Source organism: Acomys minous (assembly GCF_964271855.1).
Source record: "Acomys minous genome assembly, chromosome: 17".
NCBI lineage: Eukaryota > Metazoa > Chordata > Mammalia > Rodentia > Muridae > Acomys > Acomys minous.
Genome location: NC_140500.1, coordinates 8,210,870 through 8,236,459, shown reverse-complemented (window position 1 = coordinate 8,236,459; position 25,590 = coordinate 8,210,870). Strand labels below are relative to the sequence as shown.

The 25,590-nt window shown below is 40.3% G+C and overlaps 1 protein-coding gene across 4 annotated transcripts in view; it reads right to left on the bottom strand.

The window, feature by feature from the left end:
* LOC311588532 (solute carrier organic anion transporter family member 1A5-like) overlaps positions 1-25,590 on the bottom strand; it is a 73,095-nt gene that overhangs the window by 33,837 nt on the left and 13,668 nt on the right. Inside the window, exons 1-5 of one of the 4 annotated variants that reach the window (XM_084766268.1) lie at positions 23,080-23,208; positions 14,179-14,291; positions 12,064-12,205; positions 10,407-10,539; positions 5,503-5,609 (exon numbers count right to left, since the gene is read on the bottom strand). In XM_084766268.1, coding sequence (XP_084622394.1) covers positions 5,503-5,609; positions 10,407-10,539; positions 12,064-12,205; positions 14,179-14,238 — 442 coding nt within the window. In that variant the 5' untranslated portion in view covers positions 14,239-14,291; positions 23,080-23,208. Of the gene's footprint in view, positions 1-5,502; positions 5,610-10,406; positions 10,540-12,063; positions 12,206-14,178; positions 14,292-21,012; positions 21,031-23,079; positions 23,209-25,590 lie in introns of those variants that run through there. The other 3 variants (XM_084766269.1, XM_084766270.1, XM_084766271.1) reach the window with 3 other exon arrangements.

Sequence of the window (25,590 nt, the reverse complement as noted above, 5' to 3'; positions counted from 1 at the left end):
ACGAACTCTGGTGCCCCTTTTCTGAGCACGTCCCCTGGATGGGGAGGCCTGGCGGCACTCAGAGGAAATATAGCAAGTTACCAGGAAGAGACTCAATATTCTAAGAGCATATATAGGGGGAGAAGGTCTCCCTCAATCCCAGACATAGGGGAGGGGAGAAGGGGGGGGAGTGGGAGGGAGGGAATAATGGGAGGAAACAGGGGAAGGTCTAACAATTGAGATGTAATATGAATAAATTAATTTAAAAAACAAACAACAAACAAAGACAAGATTGTCCACTCTTTCCATATCTCTTCAATATAGTACTTGAATTTCTACCTAGAGCAATAAGACAAACAAAGGAGATCAAGGGGATACAAATAGGAAAGGAAGAAGTCAAACTGTCACTATTTGCAGATGACATGATAGTATACATAAATGACCCTAAAAATTCTACTAAGGAACTCTTGCAGCTGATAAACACCTTTAGCAAAGTGGCTGGATAAAAAATGAACTAAAAAAAAATCAGTAGCCCTGATTTACACAAAAAACAAATCGGCTAATAAAGAACTTAGGGAAACTACAGCCTTCACAATAGCAATAAATAATATAAAGTATCTTGGCATAACTTTAACCAAGCAAGTGAAAGACTTATATGAAAAAAAAACTTCAAGTCTCTAAAGAAAGAACTTGAAGAAGATATCAAAATATGGAAATATCTTCCTTATTCATAGATTAGGAGAATCAACATAGTAAAAATGGCCATCTTATCAAAAGCATTTACAGATTCAATGCAATTCCCATCAAAATCCTAACACAGTTCTTTCCAGACCTTGAAAGATCAATTCTCAACTTCATATAGAGAAACAAAAAACCCAGAATAGCTAAAACAATACTGTACAATAAAAGATCTTCTGGAGGAATCCCCATCCCAGATCTCAAGCTATATTATAGAGCAAGAATACTAAAAACAGAGTTGTACTGGCATAGAAATAGCCTGCTTGATCAATGGAATTGAATAGAAGACTCAGAAATAAAACTACATACCTATGAGAACTTGATTTTTGACAAAGAAGCCAAATTTATACAATGGAAAAAAGATAGCATCTTCAATAAATGGTGCTAGTCTAACTGGATGGCCAAATGTTGAAAAATGCAAATAGACCCATATTTATTACCATGTATAAAACTAAAGTCCAAGTGAATTAAAGACCTCAACTTAAAACCAGAAACTCTAACTCTGTTAGAAGAAAAAGTGGGGAAGAGCCTTGAACTCGTTGGCACAGGAGACAACTTCCTGAACAGAACACCAACAGCTCAGGCTCTAAGATCCCATTAATAAATGGGACCTCATGAAACTGAAAAGCTTCTGTAAGGCAAAGGAAACAGTCAACAGAACAAAATGACAGCTTAAAGACTGGGAGAATATCTTCATCAACCTTCCATCTGACAGAGCGCTAACATCCAAAATATATAAATAGTTCAAGAAACTAGACACCAATAAATCAAATAATCCAATTTAAAACTGGGGTACAGAGCTAAACAGAATTCTCAACAGAGGAATATCGAATGGCTGAGAAACACTTAAAGAAATGCTCAATATCCCTAGTCATCAGGGAAATCAAAATCAAAATGACTCTGAGATTCCATCTTACACTTATCAGAATGGCTAAGATAAAAAATTCAAATGACATCTCATGCTGGGAAGGGTGTAGAGAAAGGGGGAACACTCTTACACTGCTGATGGGTGTGCAAATATGTACAACCACTTTGGAAATCAATCTGGCATTATCTCAGGGAATTGAGAAATGTGCTACCTAAAGACCACTCCTGGGAATATACCCTAAAGATACTCCACCATAATACAAGGACATCTGCTCAACTATGTTTATAGCAGCCTTATTCATAATAGCCAGAATCTGGAAACAACCTAGATGTCCCTCAACTGAAGAATGGATAAAGGAACTCCAGTACATTTATACAAGGAAATACTATTCAGCTATCAAAAACAAGAAAATCTTGAAATTTACAGGTAAATAGATAGAATTAGAAACAATCATCCTGAGTGAGGCAACTGACACACAGAAAGACATACATGGTATATACCCACTCATTATTGGATATTAGTCACTTAATACAGGATAAACATATAACAATTCAGAGATGGATACACCAACCAAAGACCATGTATGATGTGGATCGAGACCCCTTTCTCAGATGTAGTAGATAGGCATCATAGTCTCCTTGTGGGTCCCACAATAAGGAGAGTAGGGACTACTTCTTGTATAGACTTTGACATTCTAGCTTTAGTCACTTCTCCTCTGTCAGGGTGGCCCTGCCAGGCCGTAGAGGAGGAAGACACAGGTATTACAAATGAGACCTTATAGACAGAGATAAGAGGTTATGGGAGGAGGGCTCCCTTATTGGAGGACTAGGGGAGGGAGGGAGAAGGGATGAGGGGGGAGGGTGGGAAAGGGAGGTCATGAGGGAGGGAACTAGAGTCTGGATGAAAAGAACTCAAACTGCAAAACAAGCAGATAACTTGTAGTGCTAAACCCGCTGCATGGGAATGGCTCTGAGACTGGCTGAGACATGAATGCACATGCATAGACAAGGCTTCTTACTGGTGACAGAATCCTTGTGACATTATTAGATGCCATTCTTCATATGGCATCAGTGAAGATTGGCAGATGTCTTTCTTCTGCTCATACTAAGAGCAGAGAACAAGCCTTAATTGTCCTGTGCATCATGTACAATTCATATATTTATAATTTTAGGATTGTATAATGCTTGTGAGAATTTATATGTTTTTCAGAACAAAAGACCTGGACACTGAAGCTGGATCAGACCTGACAGGATTCACTCCTCTCAGCATGCAGCACTTGGACATCCTGCACCCTTCAGGTTCCAGTCCCAAGTGTTTTAGAAGCTGTTATTTATCAGAACAGGACTGCTCCCAAGGCAGCTTCAAGGAAAGTTTCTATACAAACTGGTCCAGTATTTTAAACTGTACCTTACAAGACTTCTATTAAGCCTGGACTTTCTCAACATTTGGAAACTGGACCACAAATGCAATTACTGGCTTGATTAACCATGGTCCCCAATTTTATTTGGGCCCTCCAAAGGTACTATTCTCCCCAAATCAGCTGGAAGAAACCCTAAGAGAATGATGTACCATTTCCCCTAAGGCAGAGTGGTGGGTAGGTTTATGTTTTCTCTCTTGTACTACAGATGCTTGTTTTCATTGGGAGTTGCTTATAAGTGATATTTGATCTTATTCAGAGAGAAAATGAGGTTGGACTCAGATGTCTCTCTTCTTCCATCTGTCTTTAATAGATATAGCGATAGGAGTTGAAAAGAAAAGGGAAGGCTTATAGAAATATATAGGGATGATGGGATTAAAAAGTAGATTAACCTACTCCTCAACCTAAGGCCTTACTTGTTACCAACAAAAAAGGTTATCTTTAATTCATCGGTATAGAACTTTGTATGTTGATACAAAATAAGGTTAACTTTGATACATTGTTATAGAATTCAAATTTAAGACCATTTTCTACACACATTATATATATATTTCTATTCTAATATGAGGTACTGAACCCATACAACTCAAGTATAATATAAAGCTTACTTCCAAAACCTGGAAAGTGCTATTGATGGCTGATTAGGTTAATTGAGTATAAGCCACTTGTTAGTTGATCAAATTATGGTTATGTCAACAACCAGCCTATTTTTAATCACAAGGATATACATCCTAGGTTTAACAGATAGATATGATCCTATAGATAGATGAGGTAAAATAGTTAGATAAAGCCTTCAAAGCCTCAGAGACCTACAGAATATGGCATTTAAGAAGCTTTTAATATCTTAAAGATTCTTTGACAACAGGACAGGCTAATTCCTGGCAACACCCAGCCTACCTCAAGAAGATTATGAGCACCAAAGAACCTCCTTATGGAAATGGCTTCAAATGTGTCAAACAAGCCCCTGGGCAAAACGTCCTCATTTCTGCCACAGACAGAATTCTCCCTAAAAATGGGCAAGCTTGGATGCAGGCAGAGTCAATGTCCAAACTCTGCTGAGACAGGGTAAGCAAGTCCTCAATAGTGCCTGTCTCACAAATATGCCTGTCAGATATATTGGGCTAGAACGCTGAAGATGATGCTCCAATGTTATAGAGAGTTTTAGGTGACTGTTCAGGCAGTAAACTGTCTCAGTCACTTTTCTTTCTTTCTTTCTTTCTTTCTTTCTTTCTTTCTTTCTTTCTTTCTTTCTTTCTTTTCCTTCTCATTCTGAAAGCTGCTAACCTGCACTTCTGGTTCATTCAAGTAATTAATTTTCATTCCTTCTCAAGTCTCTGATAGGGTTGAAGTCCTGATAGTTTAGTCTTACAATTAACCTAAGCTGTTTAGGGGTTAAGATGTTTTTAGGTCTAGATAGAGGTTTTGAGATGGCAGAGAAGAGAGAGGATAGATATTGATTCTCATTCAGAATTTTAGACTCACCAAGATAGGAAAGATGTTTTCTACATGGATGCCAAATATAATTAGCCAAAACACCATAAGTGTAACATTCATATGATCCCTGGTTGTTTTGTGGTTCTCCTTGATGTATGTAATTTTTCTACTTACTTGTAATAATATAAATGTATATGTCAAAAATAAATAAATAAAATAAAATAAAATGTTTAGTTAGGCACTTAATCCTGCCTGTAATGACTTTTTCTATTTCCATGATAACTGCTTTTGTGGCTGTGAGGTAATTTTTCATCTTACATAGAGAACTTTGTCTGAGAAAATATATCAGCCAAGGATAAACATAAAAAGGATTGGAGCTTGCTTTGCTTCATCTACTAAATGTGTGTGTGTGTGTGTGTGTGTGTGTGTGTGTGTGTGTGTGTGTGTGTGTGTTTCCCATTTTTTTTATTTTTCTATTGGCAGTCTATGCCAGAAACCATCAATTTCTGGCTCCCTGCTCTTTCTTCTCCCTTTGAGTGTCTCACTGCAATAAGAGGAAACAGCCTCTAGAGCCATCAGCTCCAGCTGTTAAAGAGTTTTGGTGTCCCTCTCTAAGGCCAAATATGACCAAAGAAGAGAACAATCAGGACCTACCAGCTCTGGCTATTAGAGAGAAAAAAAGTTTAGAGCTTTTCACCAACCACACGCAATAATGGCCCCATGAAGCCAGCAGCTACCAGCTTTTTTGCTTCTTTTTGGCAGATGCTATATCCTACCTCAGTCTTAACCCTGTGTGTCAAAGCCAACCTTTGACATTGGGGTGGATATCTTTGGCTTACATTTTAAAATACCCACTTTAAAATACAAAGGCATCATAATAAGTATATTCAAACTCAGGAGGGATAGTATGCTAGGTTACTAGATAACTCACTTCCCTGAAAAGGGAATTAAATTTTTTCACTTGTCTCACATGTCTACTAAACCCAGTATCATACTGAAAGTCCTTCATAAATCCTATTCCATGGCTGAATCTCTGAGTGGAAAGCAGTAAGAAGCTCTAGTCAACCTGCTGGATCCTGCGTTGGCTTCAGGGTCTGGGTTCTGTTTTCCATACACAAGAAGCTGTCTGAGGACAAGTTGCTTGCAGGTGAGATCGTTGTTTCATATTCATATCTGTGTGGACACAGGAAACATTCACTGTGAGGAGCTAAGTGCAATGAGAGCACCTGCAGAGTACTGAATCCTGCTTCCCTGAAAACATGGCATCCAGAGCCTGAAGTACCATTTCCTCAGCTGCCATTCTGAGTCAGGAATCATAAATCCTATGGCAGGGCCAGCAAGAGGATGCAGCATGTAAAGCACTTGCTGCACAAGCTTCATAATGTGAGTTTAATCCCTGGAACCCACATGAAAGTGGAAAGAGAGGAAAGATTCTATAAAATAGTATAATCTGTTCTCTGTGTGTACACACATATGCACACAAATACACACACACACACATTGGCACACACTCACAAATAAACAAGCAAGAAAGCAAGCAAATAAATAAGTAGAAACAAAATCTGTATCATTACTCTCAACATGTAGCTGCATGTTCAAACCCCAGTGTATAGAATTAGTGTGGTTGCCCGTGACTGTCTCCAAAGCACCTGAGAGATAAACATCTCAGAATCAGAAGGCCACCCTCATCTATGCAGCAAGTTTGAAGGCAGCCTGAGTTTCACAGGAGCCTGTCTAAAAAAAAAAAAACCACAAAAACAAAACAAAACAAAACAAAACAACATCATCAACAACAAAAAACCAAACCCACAAAAGCCAAAATCCGAAAACAATTGAATAATCAGTATTCAATATCATGAAAAGAATTTGATAATCAACAAAAAATGTGCCCCTTTTTCCCCCCAGCTATCTCAAGTCTCTACGCGTAGGTGAAATAGCTTCAAGGTTCTGTAATGTCAACTCTTTGTGATTTCAACATGGCTATTTTCTAGAAATAATTGGTGTGAGGTAAAGAACAAAAGCAAAGCAAAAAAGAGACTCAATGAAGTAGAATGAAGAAGATAGAAGCTTTAGGAAGACACAAATGACCCAAAACAAGATATCTACTTTGGACTCTCTGAGCTGTGACCCTTGACCCTGTCCATCCTTTCTAAGATTCAGACAACTATATTTCCATGTGCTCCCTAGCCCCAGCAGAAGAGAAATCCACACATCATAATGAAATTAGCAGAATCTATCAACTGACAACACAGCGTCATGGGACCAAAAGTGCTAATAAACTGTCACCATTTTACTTGAGGAAATCACCAAGGATCAGCTTGCCCTAGAAATAAAATGACAGAATGCCACCATGGAGGAAAATATGTCCTTCTACGTCTCTCTCCATTGAAAAGTATTGTGGATTGATATCACAGAAGTCAGAATACCTTTTGCTTAGAACATCTGCCTGCACGTCCCCCACAGAGCTTGCCAGTGAAGTGTTGATTACAGCCCATGTCTCTCTAATAATATCCCATGAAGATAGGTTAACTTCAAAGAATTATCACCTTTGGCAGAATGTGGAAAAGCACAATAATTGCCAAATATTTCTTGACATTGGTTTGAATATAATAGAAAGTATAAAATAATTGTTAAATTCCATCTGCAAACTGTCAGTTCCATTCAAAAATACTTGAGAATATAAAAATAACCTTAATTTGGTTCATTATCCACTTAAAATTCAGTTGTTCACTCAAGGTCCATTTATTCCCCAAAATGACAATAAATAGCAGTAGAAATGTTTCAAAATGAAAAATTGCAAAGCTCATTTCCTCAAAGATAAATATATCTTGATATGAACATGTGGCTCAATTGGTCATTGGTTCCTGGCAAGCACCAATGCTACTCAATTAAACCAGACATGCTGGGAAATGCCTGTAATCCTGTCACTCAGGAGATGTAGGTAAGAGGATCAAAAATTTATGATTATCCTTAACGACAAAGTGAGTCTGTGGCCATCCTGAGCCACATGATACTGTGTTTAAAAAAAGAAGAAAAAAAGCTTGTGATATATTATAGATGTCTCTATGTATGAAAGCCTGAGAACACAGATTCCACTGCAGGTCTCACAGGGTAGGCAGAGAGAGTAGAAATAGACTCTTCAAAATTGTTGCATGACCTCACACCAAAGTGTGCACACACTACCACCATGATCATAACATATAGCTAAACAAAGTAGTGAAAAAAAATTTTAAACCTTGTAAATTAGAGACTGAAAGTGCAGTAAAGTTCAACACAACTTTGATATTGGGATATGAATATGCAAATGGCCACTTAAACAGGTAAGGGAAACATAACTATCATGCAGTGGGAGCAGCATGATATGTTCCAGGCTTCCCTTGAAAGCTGGAAGAAGAGACTCCCAATGCAGGACCAAGCTGGGCAGCAAAGCAAAGCTGAAAATGTACACAGGGAATACCTAGTTTCTCAGACTCATCCTCCATCTCTCCAAGTGGAAATACTCACAGGCACAAGAGGATCCAAGCAGGTACAACTGAGGACAAAGAGGCCAAAAAGGAGGGTCACTGCACTTTTTAAAACTGTGCAAAAGGTGATACTCTCATGCCTTTCTGGCTTGTATCCAAGTTTCTTTCCCTATAGCAAGAACAGGGAATCTTGTCCTAAGATTGCAAGTTACACACATTTCAGAGTCGATCAACATCATCTAGTTCCTGCTCAATCACCTATTGACTCATCCTACTGAAAAAGACAAAAGTCTTCCATTAACCAAGTCTAGACCTCTATACAGTATTTCCAGTTAGTTCTGTTGTTATTCCTCTTAGATATGAACAGATATCCAAGGCCATCAAGGGCATACTCTTCTTCAAGTACAGCTTTTGTTTGTCTTTAACTTCTATAAAGAAGTCAGAGACAGTGGATACAGATGGACAGTTACACAGGAAATGCACCAAATTCTTGAGAAAACTCCCAAGATATTCCCTCAGAAGAGACATTTTAAGCTCAGCGCAGTGGTTCACACCAGTAACCCTAGCACTCGAAGAGGCAGAGGCAGGAGGATATCTGGGAGTTCAAAGACAGCCTGGTCTACAAAGTGAGTCCAGGACAGCCAAGGCTTCACAGAGCAACCCTGTCTTGAAAAGGAGGAGGAGGAGGAGAAGGAGGAGGAGATGGAGACATTTTAGGTAGAGAGGTGCCCTTGACATTAAACATTTTTAAATATGATAATATACAGCACAATCTCATTCAAATACTGGAAGACAAAGTTAAATCTCCTTGGAAGTAACAAAATGATGAAAAGACATGAAGTTAAAAATATGAATAAAATCTAGGAAGCCAGTGCTCAAGAAGCAGCTGCAGAAAGATGAGGGGAGGGAAGAACATATTATCAAAGAGAAATGAGGACAAGAAACTTTACAAACTGTCTTGACCAAAGATGCTTGATTGAGGTGGCAAAGGTCATATACCAATAGTCACCAGTTTCAGACTGTGGAGCCAAAAGCTTAAACAGAAAACAACCACAAGAGTTAGAATACTAATTCTGATTCCAAAGTCCACAAACTTTGAGGTAATATCTTTAATGTTTGTAAGGAACTGTTTTTCCTCTACAGAAGGAAGTGTGGAAGAGTAAACAGGGAACCAGACGGTAGGATGCCTCTCCAGGGCATAATTAACAAGAATAAAGAGGGAAAACAAAGTAGTTGTGGCTTGTAGCCTATCCTTGGAAAACTGAAGCAAGGGGACCATCAAAAGTTTGAGGCAAGCCTGAGTTATATAGTAAATGTCAGGCAACAACACTGGGCTATATAGCAAGACCCTGTTTCAAAAAAGAAAATCAACATGGGACTGGAGAGATGGCTCAGTGGTTAAGAGCACTTGTTGCTTTTAAAGAGGACCTGGGTTCATTTGCTAGCAGCCCATGGTAGCTGAGAACCATCTGTAACTCTGTTCCAGGGGACCCAACACTCTCTTGGGATCTCTATGTGCACCAGACAAACACACGATACACATAAATACATGAGGTAAAACACTCATACATGTATAATAGATAAAAGGTCTGAAAAGGAAAGAAGAAAGAAAGAATGAATGAAAGAAAATAAGGAGAAGGGAGTCAGGAGGAAGAGGAAGATGAGGGAAGAAGGAAGTAAAATAAATTCATAACGTAAATAATAGTGGAGAATTCCAAGGGAAAGGCACTGAGGTGGCCTAGAGGTTTACAGTTCAAAGGCAGGGGGAACACAGGAGACAACAGCAAGAGGCATCACCAGGACAACAGTGAAGCTGCCGACCTGTGTCAAGAGATATTCTCTCTTTCACCAGTGAGAGACTTTTGAAATAGTGAGGGACAGAAAGAATGTCAAATAGAAAAGGCAATGAGCTTAATATTAAATTTATGGAAAAACTGAGTTCTATAATAAAGAGTGACATAATAATTCTACTGTAGAAAATATGTTTATAGTCATGCTAATGGAATTAGTAAATTTTTATATCATTTAACACTAATGTATTAAAAGCTAACAAGACATGCAGGCAAAAAAAAACCCCTGAAAACTGTCCCCAGAAAACAGGGAAGGGAGTAAGCTACTTTGGTAAACATGAAAATAAAATTGGCCTTGACATTGTTCTATGTCTTGATAACTCATGATTATGTCAAAGTGTAGAACCCTGGCAACCAAAGTATCAAAATAGTCCTGAGGAAGGACCCAGCACAAGGGTTGGTAGATTCAGAGAATCCCTTCATGTGTCTCAATTTCATGAAAGAGGTGTCCCAAGTCTCCACTTGGGACCTTAAATGGACTTGAGGCCACAGGATTCAGAAATCATATTGGCAGACCAGACACCACATCTTCTAATTTTCATGTTAGCCTTCTGTACTTTGGGAGAGTACTTTGCTTCTCCCAGAAAGGAATTCTGAAATAATTTCCTGTAGGTGAAAGTTGAACCTAAAATATCATCAAAGACTGGAATACTCACCGGCCCATGAGGAAATGAGGTAGAGACATTAGGAAACACCCGAGGCCCATAAGTGCACATCCAATACCAATCATGATGGGTCTGTGCAGCTTTGTTCCAAAATAACTCACAAATATAATCAACAGAAGGTTTCCTGGGAGAAGGAATGGGAATGCTTGTGTCAGTAAAGTATTAGCAGCTCTTAGTCAACAGCCTCTCCAGCATTTGGACTTTAGGGTCCATTGTTTAACAACCATGTCAATACAGAGATGGGAGCTTAGGATGTTTTGTGTTATTGTTTTAATAGGTAAAGTGATTATGACATTGAAGGAAGAGTATCCTTTACTTTGGAGAATGATAAAGCTCTATTCAGGATTATCCTGCCCTTGGCATCGGATGCAAAAGCAAGTGTCAGCCTGCCTGTCACCTCTGACCTCCCCTCTTGGGATTTCTCAATTAGATTAAAATGGATTCATGTTTTTCAAACTTACTATTTAAAAACACCTTTATTGCTCAACATGGCCAAGACATATGCCTGCTTCTAATGTCGTTTCTTCCCTTAAGCCAGGTAATACTGTTAAGCAGAGAGATGGTAAGGAACCTAACTTTCCAGCTGAATGTTAGGTCTACATTGCAGGAGTCACAAAGTCAAGCCCAAAATTTATTTTTGTGGTTTATGAAAAAAATATTCATTTAAGAAACTCACTGGGAAGCCCTATTCTGACAAAGGGCCAGTGGGAGCTGGTGGCATAGACTTGACATCTGCAGCTACTGGAAGATAAGAGATGAAGATTGCATGGTCGTAGTTGGCCTGGCCTCAGAGTGAAGTAAAGACCAGCCCAGGCAACTCAGTGAGAACTTTCTTTGTTGTTTTGACTTAAATACATTAAAGCAATTTTACTTTTAAGAGAGTGATATATACATATATATATATATATGATTTATTTATTTTTATTTTATGTGCATTGTATGTCTGTGGGTGTCAGATTTTGGAGTTAAAACAGTTGTGAGGTGCCATGTGGGTGCTGGGAATTGAACCCGGGTCCTCCAGAAGAACAGTCAGTGCTCCCAACCACTGTTATGGATTTTACAGAGTAAAATCTATAATTAAACTAGGGAAGAGAGACACAAAGGGCTCCAGGTCACTTTGTTAATAGAGAGAACCTTTCCATCCTTCATCCTTTGTACTCCCATAACCCAGTTCATAATTCAAAAGCAGGAATTAAATTTCACTCATTCTTCTTTTGAACTGAGTCTGATACAACTCAAACACAAAAAGTCATCTTTATTTTCCACAGTGACTAGGTGGATAGCTATCGATCTCAGAGAGACAGAAGGAAAAGAGAAACACTTGTTTACTCCTGTAGAACGCAAGTTCCTCCAGACTCCCACAGCAAGCTTCTAAAATGCCAAAGAAAAACCCTTAGCTTTTATTTGCATTATCAAATGATAGAATTATATATGAATGCTCCCAATATTCTGCTGCTTGTCAGAAAGAAGAGGCTCTGTGGGACTATGTGGCAATAATTACCTGCCACCATGATGATTTCTTCACACTAAACCAGGCTATTCAGTCAATACAAGGAAACATGTAACTCAGTCATAGTAAATAGTCTAATTCAAGAAACAAGGAGTAAATGTCAATTTGTAAATATTAGCAAATGTAAAAATAACTCACCAATCTCAAAGCTCCCAGTGATTAATCCAACTATTGATGTGGGGATGTTGAATTGTCTCTCTAGCTGTGTGAGCATGGAATTCGTGTAAACTCCAGAGAGTGATTTGGAAAAATATGCACATGTTATTGCCAACAGAAACATCTAGAAGAAAATATTTAATAAGCAATGAGAACTCTGTTTTCTGATTATATATCTCCCATCTACTGGCAAAACATATTAGACTATGAGGTAGGGGATTGTATCCAACTTAAATAGCCATTGACCATGCAAGAAACTTTAAAGTGTAACCTTTCCTCTGTCTTTCACAGTGTCCTCACTCTGAAAAATCAGAGTTAGAATATTGGGTTAGTCATGGTGAATTTTGCAGATAGTTATGGCCTTGCTCTTTTATGCGTGTATCTTATTCATACAGGAGACATGGAATTGTGGCATATAGTTTTCTATGTAAGACACGGCTTTTGATGAGTCTTCAGCAATCTACGGTTCTCTACAGGACAAGTGTTGTCCCCTTTAAGGAAGGGAAGGAAGAGAACATCGAATGACAACAAGGCATACTTTCTATAGCAAGCCTGCTATGTTCCCTCTGCAGAAATGGCAGGTCGCTGGAAATGCTAGGTCAGTGCAATGCTTTGTCCTTTTTTTCTGCATTCTCCTCTATCAGGGACAGAGGAGTTTCCTGGTGTCTGTGAACACCTGTGTCTAATCCTTCATACCAGTAGTAGAGGATATACCGAAGGATGAGCAAACACACAGATGCAGCAACAGTGACTGACACAGAGTGATGGGGGGAGGGGGAGAGACACAGACAAACTGATACAGATATAGAGACAGAGACAGACAGGGACAGGAGAGAGAGAGAGAGAGAGAGAGAGAGAGAGAGAGAGAGAGAGAGAGAGAGAGAGAGAGAGAGAGAGAGAGAGAGAGAACTACAGGACAGAGAAAGAGAGAGTTAGAGGGGTCTCAGAATGAATTTTTTTAATCTTAAAAAAGTAGAACTACCACTACCCTTTTCAGATGAAAAACACTGAAGTATAAACAGGTTGTGTAAATTGTACAAAATGGTACATATAATAAACATCTAGAGAAGGTTAGGAGCCTGGGGACCTGGGTTCCTCAGAAGCATGTAAGAATTGCAGGTAAAAGCACTTTCCAGGGCCTGAGTCTGAGCCTCTCTTTTATTTTAATAACGTTCCACTATATGTGAATAAAGGGAGAAGGACCATATAATAGGATGAGTTAGGAAGCAGCATCTCACAAAGGAATGTTTGAAGGACTCTACAAAAACCAGACCAGATCTCAAGTTTTTTTGGGTTAATGTAAGTTTACAGTTTGTGATATAAAGATTCCTTTGGAGCTATGAGAACAATAGTTGTGTCTAAAATACTGAAAACCAATAAAACAGCTAACAGAATGGACCGTTTTCTTACAAACAATGATTGTTGTATTGTCAAAGCTTGAAGAAAATATTTGTCTGGCTGGGTCATGAAGTCATCTTCACATATTAATCAAGAGAGTGTTCCTGTAGAGAGATGTGTTCCCTAGCTGTGAGCTTCACCCAGGAATCCCTGAGGGCTAAGCACTGGCTTGACCTCTGACCTCTGACTAAACTCCACCACAATATAATACATATCTGAAACTTTTAAAATTCTATCCTCCTTTAAGACCTTCTAAATCAGTTGTTCTTGGCCATCCTAATGGTTGTGACCCTTTAATACAGTCCCTCACGTTGTGTTGACTTAAGCCATGAAATTATTTTTGTTGATACTCGTAACTGTGGTTTTGCTACTGTTATGAATCATAATGTAAATATCTGTGTTTTCTGATGACCTTAGGTGACCCCTGTGAGGGAGCATTTGATACCTCACAAAGGGTCACGACCCAGAGGTTGAGAACTTCTGCTCTAAATGATTTTGATAAATGTTCTTGGATAAATAATCAAGGTTAGGCATCTGTAATTATAAAACCAACCTACTTCTTTAAGGTAAGAAATTAAGAACATATTAAGGAAAACATTATGTGTTGGAAAACTTCATGTAAGCTGAGCAATATCACAAGCAGTTTTGGTGCTTGTTTTAAAAGACTCTCGTACATGCATACATAGGAACAGTCCATACCTTGATCTTGGAAAAACATCTGACCCCATGGGGTGCACCCCTTTGCTCAGGTTCTCCCATGCCGTTCTTCTGATTGTTTCCAAATGTTTACGCTTTAACTGTCCTACTGCTGTCTTTTCAGGAAAAAAAAGACAAGTATTAACTAAATTATTTTCCGAATTGTAAGAAGTCATTCTTAAAAATAACAAAAGAAAAACAGACAACAACAAACAACAAAACTCTCTTAGGGATAGGGTGTCTTATTCAGAATCTCCATTGCCATGATAAAACACCAGTACCAAAATCAAATTAAAGGGGAAAGCTTTTTGCTTGCTTGATTATTTTAGATCACAGTTCTATATCTCTGTCTGTATATCTATATACAGTTCATCACTGAGAGAAGTCAGGACAGGAACTCAAGGCAGGAACCTGGATGCAGGGGCCAGTGCAGAAGCCATGGAGGAACACTACTTCCTGCTTTGCTCTTCATGGCTTGCTCAGCCTGCTTTCTTATATAACTCAAAACTGCCTTCCAAGGCATAGCCCCACCTATAGTGAGCCAAGCCCTCCCACATGCATCATCAATCAAGAAAATGCTCCAACAGGGTAGACCAGAGTCAGTCTCCTTGGAATATTTTCTCAGCTGATGTTCCCTTCTTCCAAATGACTTTAGCCAGTGTAAAGTTGGAATAAAACTGTTCAGCACTCCATTGTGTAATTGTACCACAGTTTCTTTATCAATGGAACTAGAAAAGATCATCCTGAGTGAGGTAACTCGGACCCAGAAAGCCATACATGGTATGTACTCACTTATAAGTGGATTTGAGCCATAGAGTACAGGATAAGCATACTACAATTCACAGACCCAAAGAAGATAAGTAACACTGAGGACCCAAGAGAGAATGCTTAAATCTCACTTAGATGGAGAAATAGAATAGCCAGAGGAAGCAGTTGAAGAGAGGGAACCAGGTTGGAGAAGGAGTTTGTAGAGAAATGAGGGTGGAGATCAGACCTAGGGATGGTGGGGGTTGGGGTGGGAGGGCAGAGAGAACAGAAGCCCTGGGAAGGCACATCTCTGTGACAAGGTAGAGCCCTATGACAGGGTGGGCTTCTGGGAGGATGTGAGTGTGACTCTAGCTAAGACTCCTAATGACAGGCGTCATGGAGACTGAAGAGGGCACCGTCTAATCAGACAGGACTCCTAGTGGAGGGAGGAGAACACCTACCCACCCACAAATATTTTGACCCGAAATGTAACCCATGTACAAGACGTGCAGGGATGAAAATAGAGCATAGATTGAGGGAAATGTCCAACCAATGCCTGGCCCAAACAGGGGCCCACTCCATGGGAGAGAAACAACCCCTGACACTACAAGGAATACTCTGCTACAGCTGTCGTTGGAGAGCCTCCACCCAGCAACAGATCAAAACAGATGCTGAGACTCACAGCTAAACACTGGGTAGAGCAAAGGGAGTATTGTGAAAGAGTAGGGGGAAGGATAGAGAAGTCAGGAACTCCACAAGACCAGCAAAGCCAACTAACCAGGGTGCAGAGGGCCTGTCAAGACTGAAGCACCAACCAAGGACCATGCATGGACTGGACCTAGGCTCTCTACACAGATGTTGCAGATGGGTAGCTATGGCTTCATGTGGGTCCCCTAAGTGTGGGGGATGGGCTGTCTCTGACATAGACTCTGTTGCCTGCTTTTTGATCACTTCCCCTTGGTGGGTCTGGTTAGCAGGCTACAGGGAAAGAGGATGCACTCAGTTCTGAGGCCACTTGAGGTGCTTGGAGGGGTTTGAAGGTGGGCTCCCTTTTCTGAGGAGAAGAGGAGGGGGGACAGGGAGAAGAGGGAGGGAGAGTGAAACCAGGAGAAGAAGAGAAAGGAGAGTGTTAGGTCTCTACCCATTGCAGGGCATTGGCAGGCATACCCTGCCCTCCTCCTAGGGGTGAGGCTTCCCCCCTCCCAGAGACCCTTCATTAAATAATCTAGACATGTTGCTTCCTCCCCACCATCCTTTCCCCTACTTCTTTCCCCTTCCTCTCCCTCTCCTTTGTTCTCAGATTTGCTGGGCCATGATGCTGTCTTAGGACCTCTGCTGACAAAAAAAAATAATACCACAGGAGCCTAGTGGGAAGGATGTCTGGATAATGAGTAAGTCCTCTGTCACATTAATCAATACATAGGCTGCTTGGATTATGCTTCCTGTGGTAATGTATCTTTATCCGGTCTCTGATGGGTTTGAAGATCAACAAAAACCAAGGCTTCAGCTGCCTTCTCAGAAAAGTGTAAAGTTTATGTAAGGTCTGAAGATCTAAGAAAGTGTTTGAGGGTCTGAGAAAGGTGTTTTAGTGTTGGTAACAAGAAAGTGATTTAAGGTATATAAAAACTCTTTCCCCAGACCATTTAGAGCTTTAATATTAATCAGATTTTTAATTATGTCCCAAGCCAATTTGTCTCTTTTTGTAAACTTAAAAAGATTCTTGTAAGCTTTCAGGAGATCCAATTGAGTCCAGAGGTCACACTCCAGATAAGTACCACTGTCAATCAATAGCCTTAATTTCCTTCCTATTTAAATTTCCTTCCCCATTCTCTGGTTTTGGGACTCCCATGACCCAACTACCAAAGCCATGGGCCTAATAGTTTGAAATGTACACCTAAGTGTTGTGGAAGTTTTGGTTTATATATAAACATGTTTTCACTTTAATCCCAGGTGTGGGATCTGGCGGCTGCTCCAGTTTGTCCACAGCTGATAACTGCCTCCTGAGAGGCCATGTGATATTTTGTCAGCTGTAAACTACCTCATGTGGGCCTGCTGTCTTGATTGCACAGTGATAAGTGGGGATAAAAGCCAGACCTAAAGGGACACTAAGGGTTTCAAGAAAGAAGGTTGCTGGTGTATCCCCTGCTGCTTCTGCAGTGTGATGAAAAGTCAGTCAGAGCTATCCTGAAATAAAGATTGGACTTGTCCCAAGGAACCTGCCAACCCTAAGCAGCAGGAAGCAGCTAAGGAAAACTATGCTCCCTCTTCCTCCTAATCTTCTTTCTTCCCTAACCTGGTGTTGGGGTGTTAGAAGGAACTGGGGTAGAGAAGGGAGAAAGAGAATTAAGGAACACAAAATAAAAAATAGTTGCTTAAAAGTACGCCAACACCTAAGGAAAAAAAAAACTCTGTGTTTAACCTCTTTACTTTATTTTCTGCCCCTAACATATACATGTTACCAGCATCCTGCCAAGTGCTACATCCAGAACTCAGGTGCTCAGGCCTAAACCTCACAGAGTGCATCAGCTGGGCCTGCAGTCTCCTAGTCACAAATCGTCTCACAGATCCTGGACAGAAAATACAACAGCCTGCTCTTCCTAGCCTTGGCCAACATTTCAACTTTTTTGCACAAATCAATAGCCCAATGTCAGCCAAAAGTAGCTAAAGATGATTTCTTCACCCACTATCCATTTATTGTCAACAACATGCTGGGGTGTTAGCTGGCTGTTGCAGGACACTGTGGGTGTACTTTGGCCTCTGCCTAGGGCTGGGCCTTCCCCTCTCTCAGAAGCCTTTCCCTATATAATCTAGACATTTTGGTTCCTCTCAACCTTTTCCCCTCCCACTCTCTATCCTTCCTTTCTCTCTCTGTTCCTTCTCCTCTCTCTCTTTCTGTATCTCTCCTTCTCTGTCTGTCTCTCTGTCTCTCTCTCTCCCTCTACCTTTCCTTCCTCCTCCTCTACTACTTCCAATAAACCCTCATTTATAGAATATAGCTTCATCTCACCATTAGCTTATTCCATTTTAATCAATCAGGGACTATGATCGGGATGTAAAGCGAATAAATAAATAAATAAATAAATAAATAAATAAATTTTAATAAAAAAGGAGAAAAATACTGCCCAGCACTGCTGGGAAGCTGGCTGAGTGGGTAAAGCATTTGGGAAAAAGTCAGGCTTCTCTGCACCTGCCTATAAGCTCAACTCTGGGAGAACCCACAGAGCAGGATCACTGCAGTGTGTCAACCTAGCACTCTAACCAAATCATTCTAGAGGAAGAACTGTAGCATTACTGCTTGTCCTCCATAGTACACATATGTGTACATGTGCACCTCCATAGTACACATATGTGTACATGTGCACCTGCATACATACTTATGTATACACATAAACCTGTAAATACATTTGCACTACACACACACACACACACACACACACACACACACACACACACACACACCCAAAAGGAACAATTTAACCAGTACCTAAAATGTTATAAAAATACCCAGGAGAGATTTTGTTTGGTTGGTTTGTTTTTGTTTTTGTTTTTTCTTTTTTGTAGTTGTTGTTGTTGCTGCAGTTTTGTGTTTTTCTTATTCTGACTGTACTTGTACTGTATAGCAGAAGATTGGTTTCATGTGATTTCTATTGAAATGCAAATAATTACATTTATTCTTTGGTGATTTTAAAGATAGCCTCTGTGCTTGTTAGTTTCTGACCTTAAGCTAATGACTATGTGGTTAAAATAAAAACTTTCAACTCTTTAGCCAAAGCAAACGAGACCCAAGTAATGCCCTCTGAACTCACTTGAAGACTGCTGCCTTTAAGAATACAAAGACCTTGATATTTCTTTACAGTTGAAGTACTCAAACTGTGGGTTTCATAGTGACCGTCATTTACTCTCAGCTCTTACAGTACCTCCGACCTGGCCAGGTGACCCTCTCACAATTCTTCCCTAGAGTTAAGACAGTGTATTAAGTCCAGTCACATGGAAAAGCTCCTGTCAAAGACTAAGCATGGTGAGAATGCCTATGCCATCACCTGTGCAGTAATGCAGCCTAATCCACAGGTTGCCTGCCAGTCACATTTCCTATACTGCCCCTACAAAAGTCACCAAAGGACGCAGTCCTCTTAAGACAGCAGGGGTCTGTGGCATCATGAGTAGAAGTCCCAAGTAAATATGTTCAACTTCCAATCCATGGAAACGTCAAGACAAGTGAATGTTGTATTGAGCCATTAATGTGATTAAATTTGATACAAAAGTAATGAAAAAGAATGCAAAGACAGTCATTGTGTTTGTGCTAATTCGCTGCCTCACTGAGCCAACAAAGTCTGTTTGACCAGGCTCCTTTCCTGAGTTCTTTGCATTCCAAGACTCCCATGGAGATCAAGAAGAGAAACACTTTCTGGCCCACTGTTGATTCTCAGAAACCTGGGGAGACACAGGATTTTAATCATGAAAACAACTTAAATAAAAACAGTAAATAAGTATAACATCTGAAGACTAATCCAACAATTCCAGGTTTAAAAACATAGAGATTACAGATACCTAAACAGAGATCTAGATGTGACTATTTTTGACCTAGATGTGATTTATTTATTATCACGTGTTGGTGACCATGTCCGTCTCTGGATAGGCATTGTGGTTGCAAGTATTCATGTGCAGTGCACAAAGGTGACTTGAGCTCCATTCAACTGTACCACCAGCCTCATCTAACTTTATATGTTTCATGTCTTGAAAGTTGGGTATTTTCATCACCACCAAAGTAGTTTAGTTTTATATTTATTCTACAAAATTTATTTTAACATACTCATGTGATTTCTCAGCAGTTTCCATAGTCCTAATGTATAAAAATGCCCTGAACCACATATTTGAAAATTAATACACAATACCCTGAGTTTATAAAACATTTAAAATGTTTACCAGAGTTCCCAATCCCAGCTGCCACTTAAGTGAGTACTCGAATCCTATGACCCAAATTCTCTTTACTCCCTTACAGTTACAACAAATACTTACTGAACACCTAATGTGTGCCAGTCACTACATGAAGCTCAAGACTCAACAAAGAAGACAAGCATACTGTTCTATAGAAAAATAAAGTTGCGCCGGGAATGCTGGCTCACGCCTTTAATCCCAGCACATGGGAGGCAGAGCCAGTCAGACCTCTGTTTGTTCAAGGACAGCCTAGTCAACAAAGTGAGTCCAGGACAGCCAAGACTACAAGAGAAATCCTGTCTCAAAAACAAAACAAAACAAAACCAAAATGAACCAACCAAACAAAATGCAAAAACAAACACCAGAAAAAACAAAACAGAAGACTAAAGTTGCTTAAGACACCTTGGTTAGCCTATAGACTGGGAAAAGATCTTCACCAATCCTACATCCGACAAAGGTCTAATATCCAAAATATATAAAGAGCTCAAGAAATTAAACACTACCAAACCAAATAACCCAATCAAGAAATGGGGCTCAGAACTAAACAGAGATTCTCAACAGAGGAATATCGAATGGCTGAGAAACACTTAAAGAAATGCTCAACATCCTTAGTCTTCAGAGAAATGCAAATCAAAATGACCCTGAGATTTCATTTTATACCCATTGGAATGGCCAAGATAAAAAACTCAAGTGACAGCACATGCTGGCAAGGATGTGGAGAAAAGGGAACACTCCTTCATTGTTGGTGGGAGTGCAAACTTGTATAACTACTTTGGAAATTAATCTGGCACTTTCTCAGAATACTGGGAATAGGGCTACCTCAAGACCCAGCTATACCACTCCTTGGAATATACTCAGAAAGTGCTCTACCACACAACATGGACATATCAACCATGTTCATAGCAGTCTTATTCATAATAGCCAGAATCTGGAAACAACCTAAATGTCCCTCAGTTGAAGAATGGATAAAGAAACTGTGGTACGTTTGCACTATGAACACTACTCAGCTATCCTGAAATTTATGGGCAAATGAATGGAACTAGGAATGATCATATTGAGTGGGTTAACCCAGACTCAGAAAGATTCACATGGTATATACTCACTTATAATTGGACACTAGCCCAACAGAGATGTCCCCTGAAAGTCTTCACTTACCAGGAGATAGATGCGGGGACCTTATATTGGGATTCTAGGTGATAGAAGTACAGGAGAATAGGGAAATAGAAGGATCCAGAGGGACCTAGAAACCTATAAGAAGAACATCATGATGGTTGGATCTGGACCCAGGGGTTTCTGCTTAAGCTAGTGCACCAACCAAAGATAATACATGCAGTAAATATTGAACCCCTGCTCAGATCTAGCCAAGGGACAGAGCATTATCCACAGTCATGTGGAGAGTGAGGACTGACTCTGACATGAACTCTGGTGCCCCATATTTGACCCCTTCCCCTTGGTAGGGAGGCCTGGTAGCACTCAGAGAAAGAATAGGAAGGTTGACAAGATGAGACTTGGTAGGCTGTGATCATATGGTGGGGGAGGGGGTCCCCTTCAGTCACAGACCTAGGGGAAGGGAATAGGATGAAAGAGGTATGGAGAGAGGAGCAGGAGGAGACAAGCAAGGGGATAAAAATTTAGATGTAATCTGAATAAATTAATAAAAAAAGATACCTCGGTCACTAGAGAAAGTTGCTTGGACCCAGATACTTAGGAACCTATGCCTCTCCTGGGAAAAAATAAAATTTCTTAAAAATACATAAATAAATGTACACTGGGATATAATAAGGCCATGTAGGCTGAGATACAACTTAGTTATTATGAAAATAGGGAATAAAACTCATAGGACATGAAGAAAATTATAGGAATTCTCTTGGGATTTCTGAATAGACATACGAATGAAACCCTCAGACTCAAGGCTCCCACATAGACCTTCAAGTCTACTTAACTTCCTGAGAGGACCTGCTACTGATTTTGGAAAGAATGGTAGAAGTGGTTGGTTTCCAGTAGAGAGGAAACTTAGATTTAAATTTACACTAACATCAAAGTCTCAACTCTCCACACCTGCCGCTCTTCTCATCCATAGTGCAGTCTCTCATCAGCCTTTCTCTCTTCTGTTCCTCCTTGCCCATGCCCTACCCATCAGTAAGAAAGAACTTAGTTCTCTCTCATGTCAAAGCTGTCTTTGTTTTTTATAGAGGCTTAGAATAGTTATATTCTAAATATCTATTTTTCATTTCTCAGTCAAGAGTAACCCAGAAGATCACTGGGTATTTATCCCATGAGCACTGAGTAATCATCTGGGTAGGTTTTAATCAGCATCTTGAAGATTCCTTTCAAAATGATTTTGTTGTGTCAGAGAAGTTTTACAAACAAGAGTCTGGATTGTAAATAAAGCATACAAAGCCCCACACTTGAACACAGATTGAATGTTAATAAGTTAACCTTGACCTTTCTCTAATGTGCCAACTTTTTCTGTAAAACATATTATATCTTTTCAGATGCATTTTAAACATGTCCATAGAGGAAACATCTGTTTCCTTGACCCAACAAATCCTCTGTAACTCAATACTGAACCATTTCACATTCTCCTGTGGAACACTTTGAACCTAAATGAGAAATGGACAAAGAGTAAGTCACAGTCATGTAAACAGTGCCTCTTTGTTAGCACAGGATTGTTTAAACAATGACTTCTGCTCCCAGGATCACAGAGTATCCGGACAAGTCCATATCAATCAGCAATGCTCATAAAAACATCACATGGCACTTTTATTAAGCAGACAGCAATGCAATGTCTCTCTTTCTATAGCATCCACCAAAAGAGTAAGTAGGACTTTACCACACCCATTCTCAGGAAAAACTTGCCACAACTGTGAACCATTTTGCACTGTGGATGATGGAACATCTGCTCTCTCAAACTTTTTTAGGAATACAGTGCATAACTGCTCAGTCGGTGTGTGAGCACACTACAAAGCAGATCTCTAGAACAACAGCTACCTCGCAGAACTGACACTCTGTACACACTGAGCATAAACCCTCACGGGGAAAACCCCTTTGGTTGGTGGTCCTTAGTGACATCTCCGTCACAGGACAATGCAGCTCTGCACACAGGGAACACAAACACTCACTCACACTCTGTATCCACAGCTTGTGACTGTCAGAAAACGCATGCTGCTCATTCCACCTACTCTGTACGACTGAGTTAAGGAAACATAGGCTTTGCTTTACCTTGGCCAGGCAAGAAGAACATACATGAAGAAGCCTGAGGAGAAGGTCCTCTCCCTGGTGACGGAAAAAGAAAGTCACAGCAGCAAAGGTCTTACGAAAAGCACCTATTTCCAGAATCCCCAAATTGCCTCTAACTGTGAGAGACAGCCTATTGGGTGGCTTCCAGATGAAATCCTTTCAACCAATACCAGGCCAAGGAAGAGTGTGCCAAGAAAGGACTTGGAAAATCAACAATGACTTATTTGAGTCCTAGAAAATTATTTTATTTTGGTCAGCTCCTTCGTATGAGAAATCAAAGGAGAACACACTTAATTCCATCTGTAAACCTGATTATATGTGTGTATGTGTGTGTATGTGTGTGTATGTGCGTGTGTGTGTAAACTTTTATTTTCTACATTCAAGGTATGTGGATTGTGCCCTCTGGAAGAGTTAACCAGATATTAACAACATTACCCATCCGTGTGCTTTTAGCATGCAAAACAAGAGTGGAACACTGACAAACCGTTCACCGGCAATCTAGCCAGTTCATGGCTTTGGATGTGTTCTAAGTCTAGACTAAGAAGCAGAACAGGAAGTTCAAAACAAGAGCTCTGCCACTAACAGAACCAGCTGTGAGTTGCATTAATGTTACTTCCTGTACTGATCTCATCTAGGCAATGAGGAGATGATTTGAGGAGAAGCAGTTTTCCACACTTGAGACACTTGGCCTTGACCTAAGTCTTACCAGGCAGTTTTAAGCTCGCTAATGCACAGTCCTGTTGAAACCCTGATCTTTCTGGTTAAAGCAAGTTTGGAGAGTTTTCGACACCCTGTTTAGTTCCTTTCTGCATGTCCTCATAACCAGGTGGTATCTACCCTGGCTTCCCTGTTGGGGGTTGGTCTGGTGCTATGCAAATTACGGCCCCCAAGATCTGGTTCCTGCTCAGAGGAGCATGTTGTCATGCGTACCTACCTGCCCTTGTGTAAACCTTGCTTCATCTAATTTAAAGCTGATTGGTTAATAAAAAGTGCTGAAGCTTGGGATTTACAGAAGAGAAGGGGGTGTGGTCTTGAGGTGTGAGGCCTGAGGTTGTGGGACAAGAGGAGAAGGTGCAGGAGAGGAGGAGGATGGAGGGAGGCAGAGAAGATATTAACTCCAGTACCTGGGACCCGGGATGGAGGAAGGTAAAGTGATAGTGGGACAACAGATTAGTTATTATGGTCACACCTGCTTAATTTTGAGTGAATCACTGTCACAATGTGTGGTTATTTGGGGAAATTACTGATTGATGAATAATATGGTTTTACTACATATATGACTGAATATTAATTATTAATATTCTTTAACACTTTTCCCAGCAAGATTTGTCAGGCTGGCTTAGCTAGCACTTCAGCAGCTGGAATGCTGTCTTCTCTGGTTGACATCTCCCCTCCTTCCTGGGCTGTAAAGTCCCTACTGATTTCCACTGCATCCTGAACACGGAAGGTTCTAGACTGAAGTAGTCTCTGCAGCAGCTGAAGTTGTGGGAAAAAAATCTTGCCTTACTCCACTTCTTTCCAGTACTGGTTTTGCTATGAGAGAAATACCATGGCGATTATAATTTTGTCAGATTGTCTCAATTATTTTCTTCCTTTTATCTGAAAAAAAAAATGCAGTTTGAGGAACAGAAATTGGTATCTCTATTTAATCTCATAGAGGGAAATATTTGAACTTCTTTTCCCATAGAAGAAAGAAATAATATCTTTTCAATGTTCCCCACATATCTGGTTGTTAGGATATGAATTGGGAAGCTGTATTAGAGAATACAGAGAGACAGTCTCTGTAGACACATGGAGAGAGAGAGAGAGAGAGAGAGAGAGAGAGAGAGAGAGAGAGAGAGAGAGAGAGAGAGAGAGAGAGAGAGAGAGAGAGAGAGAACAGAGAGAGAGAGAGAGAGAGAGAGAGAGAGAGAGAGAGAGAGAGAGAGAGAGAGAGAGAGAGAGAGAGACAAACAGAGAGAGAGAGAGAGGCAGAAATGGGAGGAGTTAACTTTATAAACTACCTAGGGACATGCGCAGGAAGTACACACGCATGCCCAGAGGGTGCACAAATGACTTAGGGGGCCTGAGTCCTGCCAGGCGGGTGGTAACTTGTTTCTGCCGGCGTGCTTCTGGAGTGGCTTTGGTGTTGCCTGTTTTCCCTCTGTCGTCAGGGCCTTTAGGGGTGACTACATCGCTGCCTGATTACTAACACTGGCAATGCAACAAAATCCCAGGATCTTCCTCGAATCCATTCACAGGTGCATTTTCTCGTTCACATAGTAAAAGGGAGGAGACAGCTAGGGGAGTGTCAGGTGTGAGGCATTATTCTGACTTTCTTCTCAGATGAGCTGACTTGCTTATGTGGGCTTTGAGCCTGTTTGTATTTGAAATACGAGAATCTTTATGTCTATCTTGCAAGACTGTTATGAAGACAGAGCTACCAAACTCCCATCCGCACCCTCATGCAGAGTGGATGAAAGAGCCACTCTGCCAGTGGCAGCGGTTATTATT